The sequence below is a fragment of the Stomoxys calcitrans genome, chromosome 2 (genome assembly GCF_963082655.1).
Source record: "Stomoxys calcitrans chromosome 2, idStoCalc2.1, whole genome shotgun sequence".
Taxonomy (NCBI): domain Eukaryota; kingdom Metazoa; phylum Arthropoda; class Insecta; order Diptera; family Muscidae; genus Stomoxys; species Stomoxys calcitrans.
The window spans coordinates 215,244,196-215,260,026 of NC_081553.1; the positions used below are offsets into that span (position 1 = coordinate 215,244,196).

Below are 15,831 nucleotides of genomic sequence, written 5' to 3' on the forward strand. Positions count from 1 at the left end.
GATGGCTGTTTGATACTTTCAATTTTGTTGTTTTCAATTTTTACTGTCTTTTTTTTTTTTTTTTGCTTTGGCGCTTAGCGTTTGCTACGAAGATTTGCAATTCGCATGTTTACTTTACTGGGTGACGCTTTTGTTTGGATTCTGTTTTGTGGCTGGACCGAAGAACGAACGAACAACCGACAGACGGATGGTTGGTTGGTTTGTTGGTTGATTCAACCAATAAAGCTCTCATTGAGGCTTTGTTGGTACCGCCAAAAAGCACAGCTTTTCAGCTAAAGGCCTTTGGTTTTGGTCGAATCTCTGCCAATGGCTAACTTTAGGGGATTTTTGAAGTTTTAAATGTTCGTTTGTATTGAAACCTAAAGACAGATCTCGATCTCAGCTCGTTGTGAACGGTTGTTGCAAAAAAAGAAAAAAATACGATTCCTATAACATATGAAGCAAATGTAGTGAAATACAACAACAAATTGTGAAGGCTCAAAAAACAAGGATACAAAATTGTGAAATTTGTGAAAATTTTGAGTATAATAAAATCTATAAAGAAACACACATAAATTTCCTTAAAAGGTCCAATAAATAAAAATAAAATCAAAATGTGGAAAATCATAGTGTGTTTGGCAGCCTTCCAAGTAATTCTCGCCCAACAAGCTGGAGAAGTTCGTAAGTGGGAGGATTCAAAAAAGTTTTAAAAAATTCCAAATAAGAATAAGGTTTATAAAAGAAATATTTCAAATTCTCAAAATTTATTAAGCATTTGCTTCTTTCTCCATGGGATCCGATAAATTAAGTTTTATTTTAGAATTTTGCTAAAAAGTTTAAAATAGAAGGTTGAACATTTCGAAGAAACTTCTAAAAATTTTGGCCATATAAAATTTTTACACTGAATATTTCGTGTAAATAGTTTTTCTTAAAAAATCCTTGGCTATCTGATTTTCATAAAAAGTTGTTCATCATTCCTTTTTCATAAAATATATTTAAAATTTTTTTTATAACAAATAATTTAGAATAAAAAATTTCATTTTGTTGGTTGGTGAGTGTTGCGATCTCTGGATTTCCTCTTCCATTGGTAAAGAAAATCGGATGATGATTGGGCTAGTCTCGAAAGAGAAACAACCGGAAATTTAGTTTTGTTTATGAAGGCGTAGCAGCTATATCGAAATATGGTCCAATTTGCACCAAAAACTTGGCACGGACTTCATGAGGTATAAGACAATTCTAAATATAGTCCGATCTCCATCATATTCGAGAAGGACCTTTACTCGGTAGAACGGTCTACATGGCTGATATATCCAAATATAGACAGCTCTTACCCATACTCGGTACAAATGCTAGACCCCTCCACATTCGTACCGAGTATGGGTAACACAACTCATTCTGCTGAATTTCAACAAAATCGGAAAATAAATGCACTTTTTATGGGTCTAAGAACTTAAATCAAGAGATCAGTATATATGACAGCTGTATCCACAAATGGTCCAATCGCTACTATGCTCAGTACGAAAGTTGAAAGGACCAAATTTCAGTCAAATCGGATAATTACTGCATCTTTTAAAGCCCCACAACCTTAAATCGGGAGATCAGTTATATGACAGCTACATCCAAGTAAAGACCAATCATGAAGTATTGAATTCGAAAGTTGAGGGGCCAAACGCAACTCCACTACTACTACCATCAAATTTCCCATGAACATTCCAGTAAGGAATAGGGGATACTTCTCTCATATCAATGAGTGCAGTACGATTAAAGTTTAAGCTCAATGATATGGGGCCTTCTTGTTATACACTACACCACTACTGTGGTACAGGCTATTATAAATTAGTGCATTTGTTTGTAATACCCAGATGGAAGAGAGCTAGATCCATTGATAAGTATACTGATCGATTCAGAATCACTTTCTGATTCGATTTTGCTATGTCTGTCAGTCCATCCGTCTGTCCATGTTAATTTGTGTTCAAAGTTCAGGTAGCAATTTTATCCGATCATCTTCAAACTTGGCACAGATATTTTTTGAGCCAAGAGACAAAGCCTATTGAAAAAATCGGTTCAGATTTGTATATATGTAGCTCATATATTGGGTTGCCCAAAAAGTAATTGCGGATTTTTTCAAAGAAAGTAAATGCATTTTTAATAAAACTTAGAATGAACTTTAATAAATATACTTTTTTTACATTTTTTTCTAAAGCAAGCTAAAAGTAACAGCTGATAATTGACAGAAGAAAGAATGCAATTACAGAGTCACAAGCTGTGAAAAAATTTGTCAACGCCGACTATATGAAAAATCCGCAATTACTTTTTGGGCAACCCATATATACGTTCATCGGTTTTGGACTAATATTGCAATAATATTGTCACTTGTAAACCGATCCAATTAAAATTTAGCAGGAAGGATTTTTTATGACTCTCGACATCATTGGTAAATTTTATAGAAATCGTTTCAGATTTAGTCATAGCTCCCATATATATATATTCGTCCGATTTCGAGTAAAATTGCAATAATGGGGCCATTTTTTAATCGATTCCTCCGAAAGGATTTTCTTATGACTCACGACATTATTGGTAAATTGTGGAAATTGCTTTAGATTTAGATATAGCTCCCATATATAATTAGCCCGATTTCTACTTCTAGAGCCACTGCAAGCGCATTAATAAACCAATCTTCCCAAAAATTGGCACAATCATTCCATAAATCTACACCTACCACAATTTCTAAAGAATTTGGTCGAAATGGGCTCAGATTAGGACATAGTTCCCATAGATATGTTCGTCCGATTTTGAGTGAACTTGCAATAATGGGGTCAATTGTTAACCGATTCTCTCGAAATTTAGCAAGAAGGATTTTTAATGACTTTCGACATTATTGGTAAATATTGTGGAAATCGCTTTGGATTTAGACCTATATCCAATATATATTTCGTCCGATTTTTACTTCTAGGGCCACTGAAAACACATTTAATCTTCCCAAAATTTGGCACAAAACTACCACAATATATAAAGAGTTTGATCAAAATCGGTTCAAATTTAGATATAGCTCCAATATATACATATTTCGTCCGATTTTTACTTCTACAGATACTGCAAGCGCATTTACTGACCAATCTTTCCAAAATTTTACATAAGGCTTTCTTCTACGACTACAACAATATCTAAGGAGTTTGGTCGAAATCGGTTCAGATTTAAATGATTTAATTTAGCAAGAACAATTTTCTTATGAATCTCGACATTATTGAACATTGGATATAGCTCCCATATATATGGAAATCGGTAAAGATTCACATATAGCTACCATATATATTTTAAAGTTTTACAAACGGGATGACACAATTAACAAAAACCCATCCTATAATGTGGCCTTAGGTATCGGGATTCAATAGCTAAACTGATGTACACGATATATAAATGGAATCTGATATTCAATTGTTGGTTGGTTCATGCTAGTGCGGGGAACGTACCCCCCAAATCTTCAAAAAAGTTTCTAAGAAGTAATTTTGAGAAATAAAGGAAGTTATAAAATAGTATTTATTAAGAAACACTCATTCAGGCGATTTATTAACGAATCGTATGGAATATTATTACTCGGTTAATAGTATAAGAGTTACTCTTCTAAAAACATTTGCACGCCAATAGTCCATTGACATACTACAAGAGTTTTTAGCAATTCATATTGAGGAGAGATTTCTTAGGTTTGGTAACGTTGAAAAGAGGATGCAGAAACTAATCCGCCCCATTCCACTTTGGGCATACACCTACGCCACTAATCAACTTGTTGTACGCTCTAAATACTAAAAAGAAAGCTCTAAGTCAGGAACTCCGTGCTACTAAAAAAATGCTTGATTGTTATCCATTGCACGTCCCTAAGTTGGTTGAAGACTGGTGTTGTGTCCCCAGCAAAATGCCGGTTAGCTGCAAAAGTTACACACGCTACAAAGATAGCATAAATACCTTCAGGAAGATTTTTTTTATTCTTCTCATCTTATATCTTAAATGTTTCCAGGGCTAATCTACATCTAATGTACACACACTATTTTACGCTTTCACATTTCTTTAAAGGCATAAGGAAAACATCTAACTTTTTTCTCTGGGTGTAAATCAGACTTTTTTTATACCTAATTTTAATGAAATTCAAAGCGTTAGTAATAAATAAATTTTCCAACATCAATATGATACAGTCATCATACTTGTCGTCAACATGAGGTTCACGAAAGATCCATGGTGATGTTTATGCAAATAGGGCCCATTCAAACTTATTGCATTTCTACCAGTTTTTAGGTGTGTTTTGTACAAAATAAAATTTTAATCTCAAAATAAATAAACATTTAAGTAGAGATTTTTTGAGGAATTCCCAATATAATCAATGCAAAAATATTAATATTTAGGTACATATGTAGTTTGGTTCATTGACCCCATTTAGTTTCCCAGGCAATAATCATTACATCCGATATCTTTTGTTATTGTTTTTGTTGACAACACCCTTTTATTTACTCTAAACATTAAACTTGACTTTGGTTTTTAACTTAAGAGACAACATGAACCATGAATGTTCATATTGATGTTTAATGAGACAAGATGAGATTCAAATAATGAATTCGTAACGTTTGATTAGCTTGACAAAGCTCATGAAATGGTATGCTGATACATAGTATGGTCGTTGAACTGCCTGAAATTTAAATTAACAGGTACACATGTAAGAAGATAATTGCGTTTTATGGAAAAATTTAAAAAATGGTTTTGTTTAAAATAAAACTGCGTGAAGAAGAGCTCTATTCAAAGATTGTAATTTTGATATTTAATCAAATTTTTCCCATATTGGCTCAAGGTCATCGAACAATTGGAAAAATAGACATTAGTGATTTATATATAATTTTTTAAATTATTTCGACCACCTCCGTTGAACTTCACCAAGGTGTGAAGTACAAATTTAACAAAACATTAATTTCACAAAGGATAAAAAAAAACATTTATACATTAAAAATAATTACATTTGAAGCAAAACAATTGACTTTTCTTGTACTGTGCGCAAGCTCATTTTTGTTTGTATTTTTTGAACATAAATTTTATAAATTTATACATTTTTTATATTTGTGCACAATGGTCTGTGTCTTTCTTATCTTCCACACTTTCATCCGTAAGGGTGTCAATAATAGGTAAAATTGTTAAGGTAAAACGTCTTTTGCAATTGGATTCTTGCGCCTTTAAAATTTCGTATGTGCCCAGGCCATGGCCATGAATTAATTTAGTCAAAAACGTAATGTTTAGCATGGTTCTACGACTTTTTAATGTAGGAAGCTTTATAAGATTTAATCGGTACTCATACGAAGGTAATGAACTTCTGTCCCACCCATTTCGACGGAGACAAAATAGTAGAAATTGTTTTTGAACTGATTCTATCAAATCAGAATGAATATTGTAGTACGGATCCCATACAACTGAACCGTACTCGAGATTACTTCTAACTAACGACGTATAAAAGTTTTTCGTCATAGAGAAATCGTTAAGTTCTTTATTCCAGCGTTTCATGAAGCCAAGAGCACTACGTGCTTTGTTTACAACCAATAGACTACTTCAAGTTGATTGGAACCCAAAAAGTAGCTGGTTTTTTTTTTGAAAATGATATGTGTTTGCATCCATAAAGTTCTGGTTGCACCATTCGTAAAGAGTATCAAGGTCATACTGAAGATAAAACTGTTCATCAGAGTCTCTCGTTGATCCGAAGATCTTTACATCATCTGCAAACTTCAAAATATTCGATTGCTTGAAAGTAAAAGGGAGATCGTTTATGAACAAACAAAACAGCATAGGGCCAAGGTGACTACCCTGTGGAACACCTGAAGAGACAACAATTGATTTGGAAACTGCAGTACCAAATTTAACTCTTGGAGTACGTCCAGTCAGATATGATCTGATCCACTTTAGTAAAGATGGACTGAAACCAATAAGATATATTTTTCTTAACAGAAGGTTGTGGTTGACTTTATCAAATGCTTTACTAAAATCGGTATATATAGTATCCGTTTGGTAGCGTTCCCTAATGCCATCGTTGACTAAACAAGTAAATTCTAAAATATTCGTTATCGTCGATTTCGATTTCCGGAACCCATGTTGGTAGGGAGACAATATAGAAGAGACTTGATGTGAAATAGTGTCAGTCAGAATTTTCACTAATAGCTTCAGAATAGCATTCAAAATTGAAATACCCTGTAATTAGATACCTCATTGCGATTTCCGGCTTTAAATAACGGTCTTATATAAGATTGCTTCCACAAATCCGGCAGATATCCATGCTTTAATGAACTGTTGCAAAGTGTACAAAGGGGATACGAGAGCGCAATGCCTTAAAATGTTCGATGGAATTCCATCTGGACCGGGATTAAAAGTTATCTTCAGTGACCTTAAATTTTCCAGTACTACGTTTTCGCCAATCTCAGACACGTCTATAAAAGCTGAATTGTTGATTGTGTATGGATATGTTCCACATAAATCATAATAATTATCTGAGTAGGTAGTGCTAAAAAAGTCAGCAAAGATGTCGACAATGCCTGAATCGTTATCAGCTACTTTAGCTTTATATCTAAGAACTATTACAACGGCGCTTTGAATTCACAAATTTGTAGAAGGATTTAGGATTTAATTTCAATTGATTTCTAATTTTATTCAAATAACTACCATACGCCAATTTGTTTTCTTTATTATATTCGCATCCTGTTAATGAATACATCGAAAAGTCAGACGTTGACCCTGAGCGTTTAAACCTTTTATATAATTTATTCTTCTTGTTCTTCAGCCTAGAAAGATTGGTTGTATTCCATGGAGGACCAGATGCGTTGCAAAAAGTAGGTTTAGTGACAGATTGAGAAATAAAGTCAAGTAGCACAGTATAAAAAGTTGAAATCATTTCATTGATATCTTTAGATCTGAAAATTTGCGAGACGAAAATATTGGCAGTATACTCCTTTCGACATTTTATTTATTACACTATTATCTACATGATATTTTAAAACGATCTAGCGAGATCGGTTCGTCGATCAAAAGCGTACTGATTAATAGGTCATTCTCCTTTTGTATGTAACAAATAAGTTCACCAAGTTACATGCAGGGATGTTCAAGAGCAAAGTTTTACAACCTGGAGCGAAGAGGTTTCCTATCTTAAAACTGCTCATCATCACGTTCCCGCTGTGCTCCCCTCTGAGTCCCTGTTTATTATAGCCTGTAGGGTAGTGGTGTAGGTTATAATACTCCGTATATGCTAGAGCTGGCAAGCTATCGATAATCGCAACATTCAATATTTTCGATATTTCTAATAACAAATATCAATAGTATCGAATCTATCGTTGATTTCCCATCACCTTTATTCCAAACGAAAATGAGAAGTTAAATCAGGAGATTTATTTAGAAGCGATATCAATGCAAAGACCGAATAAAAACAAATTAAATAAAGTCGATTGGAAGTAGAGCTGGCAAAATATTGATAATCGAAACATTCGATAGTATCGATACTATCGTTAACTTTCCCATCATCTATATTTCAAACGAAAATCAGAAGTAAATCGCAGAAGATTGATTTATAAAGAAGCAATATCAATGCAAAAATCAAATAAAACCAAGATTTATAAAGGCAGTTGGAAATCATGAGATAAATCATTGTACGAAATATTAGCCAAATCGGAAGAAATTTGCGCCCTCTATAGGCGTAATGTATCTTCGAGGATACATTCAGTGTCGGATTGCTTATTTAATCGGATCGCTTAGTTTAAATTTGCAAAAAATTTTACATTTCTGATAGTATCCATCGGCAAAATATCAATATTCAGTCAAAAAATTTAATATCACTAGTGTCATCGATATTTTGCCAGCTCTAATTGGAAGTCATGAGAAAAATAAATGTAAAAAGTTTTAGCCTAACCGGATGAAAATTGCGCCCTCTATAGGCACAATGCATCTTAAAGGATACATTCAGTGTCGTATAGCCAATTTTTGTTAAATTTTGCATAAAATCGAACTTTGCCGATAGTATCGATAGGAAAAATATTAATCGATATTCAGACAAAAAATAATGTATCGGTAGTGCAACCAATATTTTGCCAGCTCTAGTATATGCTTTGGGGATGTCAAAAATGATTAAGGGCAGGTAAAACAATTCTACTTTGTTATTTTCACATTATGTTGGGACTTTAGGCTTTCAATAAATGTATCCTTTAAGACACATTGCGCCTATAGAGGGCGCAATTTTCATGCGATTAGGCTAAAATTTTTTACAATAATTACTCTTGTGGCTACCAACTGACTTTACTTGGTTTTAATCGGTCTTTGCGTTGATATTGCTTCTATTTAAATCGATCTCCCGGTCTTAACTTCTTATTTTCGTTCAAAATATTGGTGATGGGAAAATAACGATAGTATCAAAACTATCGACTTATATACCCCACCCCACCACTGTCGTGCAGGGTATTATAAGTTTGTGCCTTTGTTTGTTAGGTTAGCATGTCCGCCTATGACGCTGAACGCCTGGGTTCGAATCCTGGCGAGACCATCAGAAAAAATTTTCAGCGGGGGATTTTCCCTCCTAATGATAACAACACTTGTGAGGTACTATGCCTTGTAAAGCAGAAGCAGATATCCGCCGCACTATAGAGTAGTATCTGTGACACTCACGGGGTCTTCCAATATGTGATATAATGCTTGGATGTACGTTTGCAACATTATTTCTTAGGTTGGGAGGAGGCGATCTAAAACCATTATTGGGCCCGCAGACACTATTCACTATTTAACTCTTTCTAAACTTGGCAAAAAGGGGCACAATCATCGAAACTCTGTTCGTGTTCGTGTTCATCCGATGAAGAAGAAGTCGAGAAGTCAATACATATTCCACCACCTTAAAACGACTTTTAACTTAACTTTCTACAGTAGAGGGAAATGCTCAATAGGCTAATACGGAGATGTACTCTTGTCATTCCCCTCCCAAAATCTTGTCAACATTATCTTCTACAGTAGTTTTCAAAGTGGTGGGAGGAGGCTAATTTACCAATACTATCTTGGATTGCTCATCAAACGAAGGATTACGACTTGGGCACGAGGGAAATTACCTTCTTCGTCACACCGGATGAAATTGGACTTGACCTTTATTTAGGTTTCCAAATGTCTTTACACAACTGTACAAGCATTCCTTCAATGCCAGGCGATATTCAACCATTATTAAGCCTGCAGACACTATCCCCTATTTAAACTCTTTCCTAACTTGGAAGAGGCACAATCATCGAAAATCTGGGTCTGTTCCAGTCCATCCGGTTAAGGAAAGAAGTCTCCACAAAAAACACTCGTTCCAAGAAGTCAATACATAGTCCCCAACTTTAAAACGATTTTCAACTCAAGTTTTAACAGTGGAGGGAAATGCTGAATAGTTGCTATAACAATAGTATTGGGTTGCCCAAAAAGTAATTGCGGATTTTTTAAAAGGCAGTAAATGCATTTTTAATAAAACTTAGAATGAACTTTAATCAAATATACTTTTTTACACTTTTTTTCAAAGCAAGCTAAAAATAACAGCTGATAACTGACAGAAGAAAGAATGCAATTACAGAGTCGCAAGCTGTGAAAAAATTTGTCAACGCCGACTATATGAAAAATCCGCAATTACTTTTTGGGCAACCCAATAGGTACTTCCTCAATAAAACAGATTTTCTTTTTTGTCACAAAAAATATTTCAAAGGTTTAATTGTTTTGCTTGTAATATATATATCCGATGTATAGCTATATATTTCAAATGCCATGATTTGATTAATATCCCCACCACTCCTTCCTATGGTGGTTAGTTAAAAAATTATTTATTTATTAAAATCATTGCTCCACCTTAGTAAACATTGAATCATCATGCTCAATTTGTTAACTAATCGTACCTTTTGCTCTTTAAATATCTACGCGGAAGTCGCCCGCGTCACATTTGGTCCAAAACAAATCATTTGGCCCCAAGCAAATACCACTTTCATAGTGGAAAATAGACAATAATTATCATCACTTCACATCACGCATGGTTCGAGACAGTGGCCGCTTCGCATCATACCAAATGCATAATTAATATGAACGAAACTAAAAAAAAAAACAATTTCATTATTTGTTTTCTTCACTTTTTTCTTGTTTTGTTTATACTGTTATTGTTTATTGTCTAACAATGTCTAGCAATGGCCACAGGCAAATTTGAGTAGACGAAAACAAAACTTTGACGAAAAAATGAAGTTCAAAGTCAATTCTGGCCCATTCCAAAAGTCAAGGCCACAAGAGAGTGCGGACATAACAAAAAAAAAAGTTCTAAAACTTTAAAAATAATATGAAACAGGCTCTTAGAAGGCTGACATTGCATGACTTGTACATTTTAATGATGTATAAACAAACAAAAAAAACTTAAATAATCTATTTTTAATTTGAAGAAATAAGCGTTAAATGCCGGTAGCTATTCGTTAATATAAACTTTAGAATAGACAAATGAAGGCGCAAGCGCATACTATGGGCGGAAATGAAGTGAGCTCTACTTTTCCCTTCATCATAATTATGTGCATAATAGTGAGCATATATCCTCGCAAAGCGATTAATTAATTACCGATTCGCTGAGGGCTCAATATCATTAAAACGGTTAACGTTTCTGTTCGTTCTATGTTTGATTTTAGAATATCAAGTCGTGTTTGTTGTTATGCTTGAGTTAGACCAAATTATAAATATTTATTAAAATTTGTTTGATGAACGCTTCAAAGACTGCACGCCAACAATAAAAAATTGCGTCTACATTTGTTCTTATTCTAAAAAGGTTGAAGAAATTTTATATTTAACTAGTTGAACCGGGCCCGCTCCGCTGCGCCTTCTATTACTTTATATGGAACAAAATTTTCCTTTCAATACTTATTTTCGACAATTAAAGAGCTTTTAGTGAAATAACATGCAACGCTTAACGTAAATCGCAAATCGCTTGACTAACAGTTTAACAATATAAATGCCTTTATCTGAATCCCAAATGATTTTTATTACTCTACGAATTTAAGTTTGGGGTATGTTAAGGTGTACTCCATTCGTAAAATACTTTATTTTAGTCCGATATTCTCATGATGTCTGATTTAGGGGTATTTTCGGGGGTGAGGTGGTCCCCCAGCCACTTGACCCTGGAAAGTACCATTTATTTAAACCCCATATTGCCATTGGTATAAGGGAAGTTTACAGGATGAGGAGTCCCCAAAACACATGGCCCCAAAATTGATTGGTTATCAAATTCGTTTTATAATCTCAAATACCTTTCATTTGAGCCATATATTGGCATTGTAGAAAAATGTTTACCCTTTGTGGGGTGTCTAGGGGAAGGGGTGATGCCCTAAATACATGGTCCTTCATTTTGATATCAATTTCGTATTCTACTATCAAATACTTTTATTTGAGTCCCATGTTGCGATGGTCAGTAAAAAATTGTATGGGGTACTTTGGAAAAGGAGTAGATCCCCAGAAAATTGGTCCCGATAGTGGGTATTAATTCTTGCTCTACTCCCCAATACCTTTCATTAAAGCCCCACATTGACATGATCGGTAAATATCCCCCATTTAGGAGTGTTTTGGGGAGGTAGATGGTCCCTCAAACACTAAGCCCTGAAAATATATTAGCAACGTGCTGTATTCTCATATATCTATATATCATTTATTTAAACTCCCATATTGCCATTGGCTTCAAAATTAGATATCAAATTAGTTTTGTAATCTCAAATACCCCTTATTGCAAAAACCAGCAAATATGTCCGGTTAGGGGTATGGGCCCTAAAAACTATGAACTTTTGAAGACCCAAACTGTCTTGGTGAGCAAATACGTCTTGTTTGAGGGTTGTTATGGTGGTGGGACGTCCCCTAGAAAGTTGGTCCCGAATATTGACATCAGATTCATGGTCTACTCCCAAATACCTTTCATTTGAGCCCCATTTTTCCATAGTCGCCAAACATGTCCGGTTTGGGGGATGAGTGACTTGGCTTTGAAAATATATATCAGATTCGTGTTCTATTCTAAAATACCTCTTATTTAAGCCTCATATTGCAATGGTCAGCCAACTCTTCCTGTTTGGGTGGTGTTATGGGGTGGGGTGGCACCATAGGTACTTTTTTCCGAGTATTGAAATCAGATTCGTGCTTTGCTCCCCAAGACCTTTCATTTGAGCTCTATATTGCTATGGCCGTAAATTTGTCATCTTTGTGGGACCCCAACCATTGGTCCCACATCTGGATACCAGATTCGTATTCTGCACTCAAATGTCTTTTATTTAGGCCCCATATTGGTAAGTAATAAGTCCTGTTTGGAGGGTGTATTGGGGAAGGGGTAGACCCCCCAGAAACTTGGTCCCACATTTGGATATCAGATTCGTATTCTACTCGCAAATACCTTTTATTTGAGACCCATATTGCCATGGTCGGTAAATATGTCCGATTTAGGGGTGTTTTGGGGTGGTCCCCTAAACACTTGGTCCGACAATTAGATATCAGATACATTTTCTAATCTTAAATAACTTTCATTTGAGTCCCATATTGTCGTAATTGTTTTTAGGTTACTATAAGAGAGCACACAAATTTCGCTTAAATCGCACCACCCATTTCCGAGATCTGGCGTTTCTGAAAATTAGGGTAGATGGGGGGTCCGCCCCCCAAAATGAAGTATCCTATTTTCACCACTACAAAAAATGTAGTATCCCTTTTTCACCACGGGATCATTATGCACCATCTGTGAAAATCGGTTCAGCCGTTTTTGAGTCTATTCGGAACACACAAACAAACACAAATTGATTTTAATTTATAAAATTTTTTTCGAAAAGTTTTTGTAAAAATTGAATTTTTATTAAAAATTTCTTCGAAATTAAAGTTTTAATGCAATTTTAGTCTTAACTTGATTTTGACTTGAGCTTTACACTAATTCTTATGGTCATTTGTTTTTTCTATTCCTTTCAGCGGACTATATCAAGCCCTGCCACCGAGATGATCCTGATCTTCTGAGATGTTTTATGAATTCTTTGGAACATGTGAAGCCATATATCGCCAAGGGTATACCAGAAATTGAGGTAAAAATTGACTTTATGCCTGAAATTATTGTTATGGAAGAATTATCTAAACACCATTTAGGCAAAATTTCAGGCATTAGAATTCTATCTTAATTTTGATAGACGGACGGAGATGGATAGATTAAGATAAACAAGAATATTAAATTGGTATTTCGTTATAAAAAACGGAATGACTGAAAGTGTATTCTCTATTCTGTGATAGTTGGTAATATTATGATTCTATAGAAAAATTTAAAATGTCTGTATCTCCAAAATATGATAGTTGATACCAATCAATTAAAACCGCAACCATCATCCAATGTCGCCGAAATCAGATGAACCATGCGCCATTTATGAACCCAATAAATATATTCGGAAGATGGTTTATATACCATAAATTAAATTATAGCCCGATCTAGACCATATTTCGAATTGTAAAAAAGTAGGTTAATGTTCCAATTTTCATAACTGGGTATCAAATGTGCCTTTTATTGACCAAAAACCTTTAATCAGGGCAATAATCTTTATTCCAGTTATATCCGCTCTGGACCATACTACGCAAGAAAATCCAATACAACTATGTTCCAAATTTTAGCATATTCGGGTGATAAATATGTCCATTACCTAAAATCGGGCGATCGGCCCATTTGTCAGGTACTTAGATCGAAATAGGGTCCGATCTATTTAAACTCAACTTTGCAGTTGTCAGCGAAGTCTATTAAAAATAACCTATTTTTAGATTAAACTCCATCAATATTGGTATGTATGGCAGTTATGTACAAATATGATTACTCTGAACCATTTTCGATTTTGGATTCGATATGAAAGTTATAGCCAAATATGCCCAATGTCGATATTTCGGGGTATAACAAACGGTATTACCAGCTTAGTATACCTCCAATTTTATGGTAGTCGGTATTACAATCAATGATAAACAATCCATTAAGGAACTGAGGGGATACTTTCATCATATCAATTATATTTTCGATTCAAGTTAAAGCTCAATGTTAAGGGATCTCATTGTTATAGCCGAGTCCTAACGATCTGTCGCACAGCCACAACACGTAGTAAAGAAATCTTACACGGCTGAATACCTCACAATACCAGTATTAGTGAGTGGATAACCATTGTTGAAAAATTTTCTGATCTTATCGCCAGGATTCAAAAAAAGTCACTCAGGGTCGCAGGCGAACAAATTAACCACTGGTCCACTGTGACCTCTAATATGTATAATGATTAAATTATAAATATTTCATGGAATAAAATGAAGATATGTGATGATACTTTATTTAAAAATTTCTTCAACTTCATTAGAATAACTTAAAATGTTTGTATCTCCAAAAAAAATAAGAGTTGTTACCAATAAAAATCGCATCCACCACCGCAAACATATATCTTATCATAACCGCGTGTGGCAATAAGTTTTAGAAAAATTAGAGTAAAAATTTGGGTTCCAGATCAAAAATTCCAAAAATGAGGCGGCGTTTGTAAGGGACCTACACCTAAAGTTAAACCGATTCGACCTAGTCCGGCACAGTTGTAGATAGGTCTAATAAAACTCCCTGTTCCAAATTTCAGTCAAATCGCATAAAAAATACTCATTTTACTAGCATAAAATGTTTAATAGGGAGATTACTGGCAGCTATACCAATTTCTAGATTAAACATCTTAAGCTTATAAAACTCGTATTTTTTATCCCATTTAGCTGATATACAAATATAAACACTTTTGATATTATTGTACATGTTTCATTAGAAAATCTAGGGGTTATTTAAAACTCGAAAAGTATAACTTAAACTGTTTGTACCTCCAAAGGAAGAAGATTTTACAGAGAAATAGAGACTAGAAAACTTTATTCATAACTCGCTATAATCCAAATATTGAAACCACTATTCCATATAGGATCAAAGGAGAGACTTCTCTAATATAAATGAGATTTTTTAAGCATATTGATAGCGCGCCACATAAATTGAAAGCTAGTCCGAACTTCATGCATTTTAGCGAGTTATCTCATACAAGACTAAAATACCAAATAAATAGCACCTGTATTAGTAAAGATAAAAATGATAATCTACACAGACAAAAACCTCAGATGGGGATCGTATTCATGACATATGCGCTTGGAACCTAGCATCTTGCGACCAGACTACTGTGGCGCTTTTGTCAGGGGATAGCTAAAAATTACATTTCTTTAATGTTGTTATCTCTGGCAGTCTTCTTTAGTGTTTTTATACCCACCACCGAAGGATGGAGGTATATTCATTTTGTCATTCCGTTTGCAACACATCGAAATATCCATTTCTGAACCTATAAAGTATATATATATTCTTGATCGTACTAAAAATTTAAGACCATCTAGCCATGTCCGTCCGTCTGTCTGTTGAAATCACGCTATAGTTTTTAAAAATAGAGATATTGAGCTGAAACTTTGCACAGATTCTTTTTTTTTGTCCAAAAGCAGGTTAAGTTCGAAGATGGGCTATATCGCACTATATATCTTGATATAGCCCCCATATAAACCGATCCGCCGATTTAGGGTCTAAGGCCCATAAAGGCTACATTTATTATACGATTTTGCTGAAATTTGGGACAGTGAGTTGTATTAGGCCAGTCGATATCTTTCTTTAATTTGGCCCCGATCGGTCCAGATTTGGATATAGCTTCTATATAGACCGATCTCTCGATATAATTTTTTGGGCCCATAAAAGGCGCATTTATTGTCCGATTGTCCCATTTCGCCAAAATTTGGGACAGGGAGTTGTGTTAGGCCCTTTGACAGCCCTTTTAAATT

General features: G+C 34.6%; 1 protein-coding gene across 1 annotated transcript in view; it reads left to right on the forward strand.

The window, feature by feature from the left end:
• Positions 1–522: 522 nt before the first annotated feature.
• LOC106081087 (protein takeout) overlaps positions 523–15,831 on the forward strand; it is a 32,585-nt gene continuing 17,276 nt past the window's right edge. Inside the window, exons 1-2 of the mRNA XM_013242808.2 lie at positions 523–660; positions 12,952–13,061. Coding sequence (XP_013098262.1) covers positions 594–660; positions 12,952–13,061 — 177 coding nt within the window. The 5' untranslated portion in view covers positions 523–593. The remainder of the gene's footprint in view (positions 661–12,951; positions 13,062–15,831) is intronic.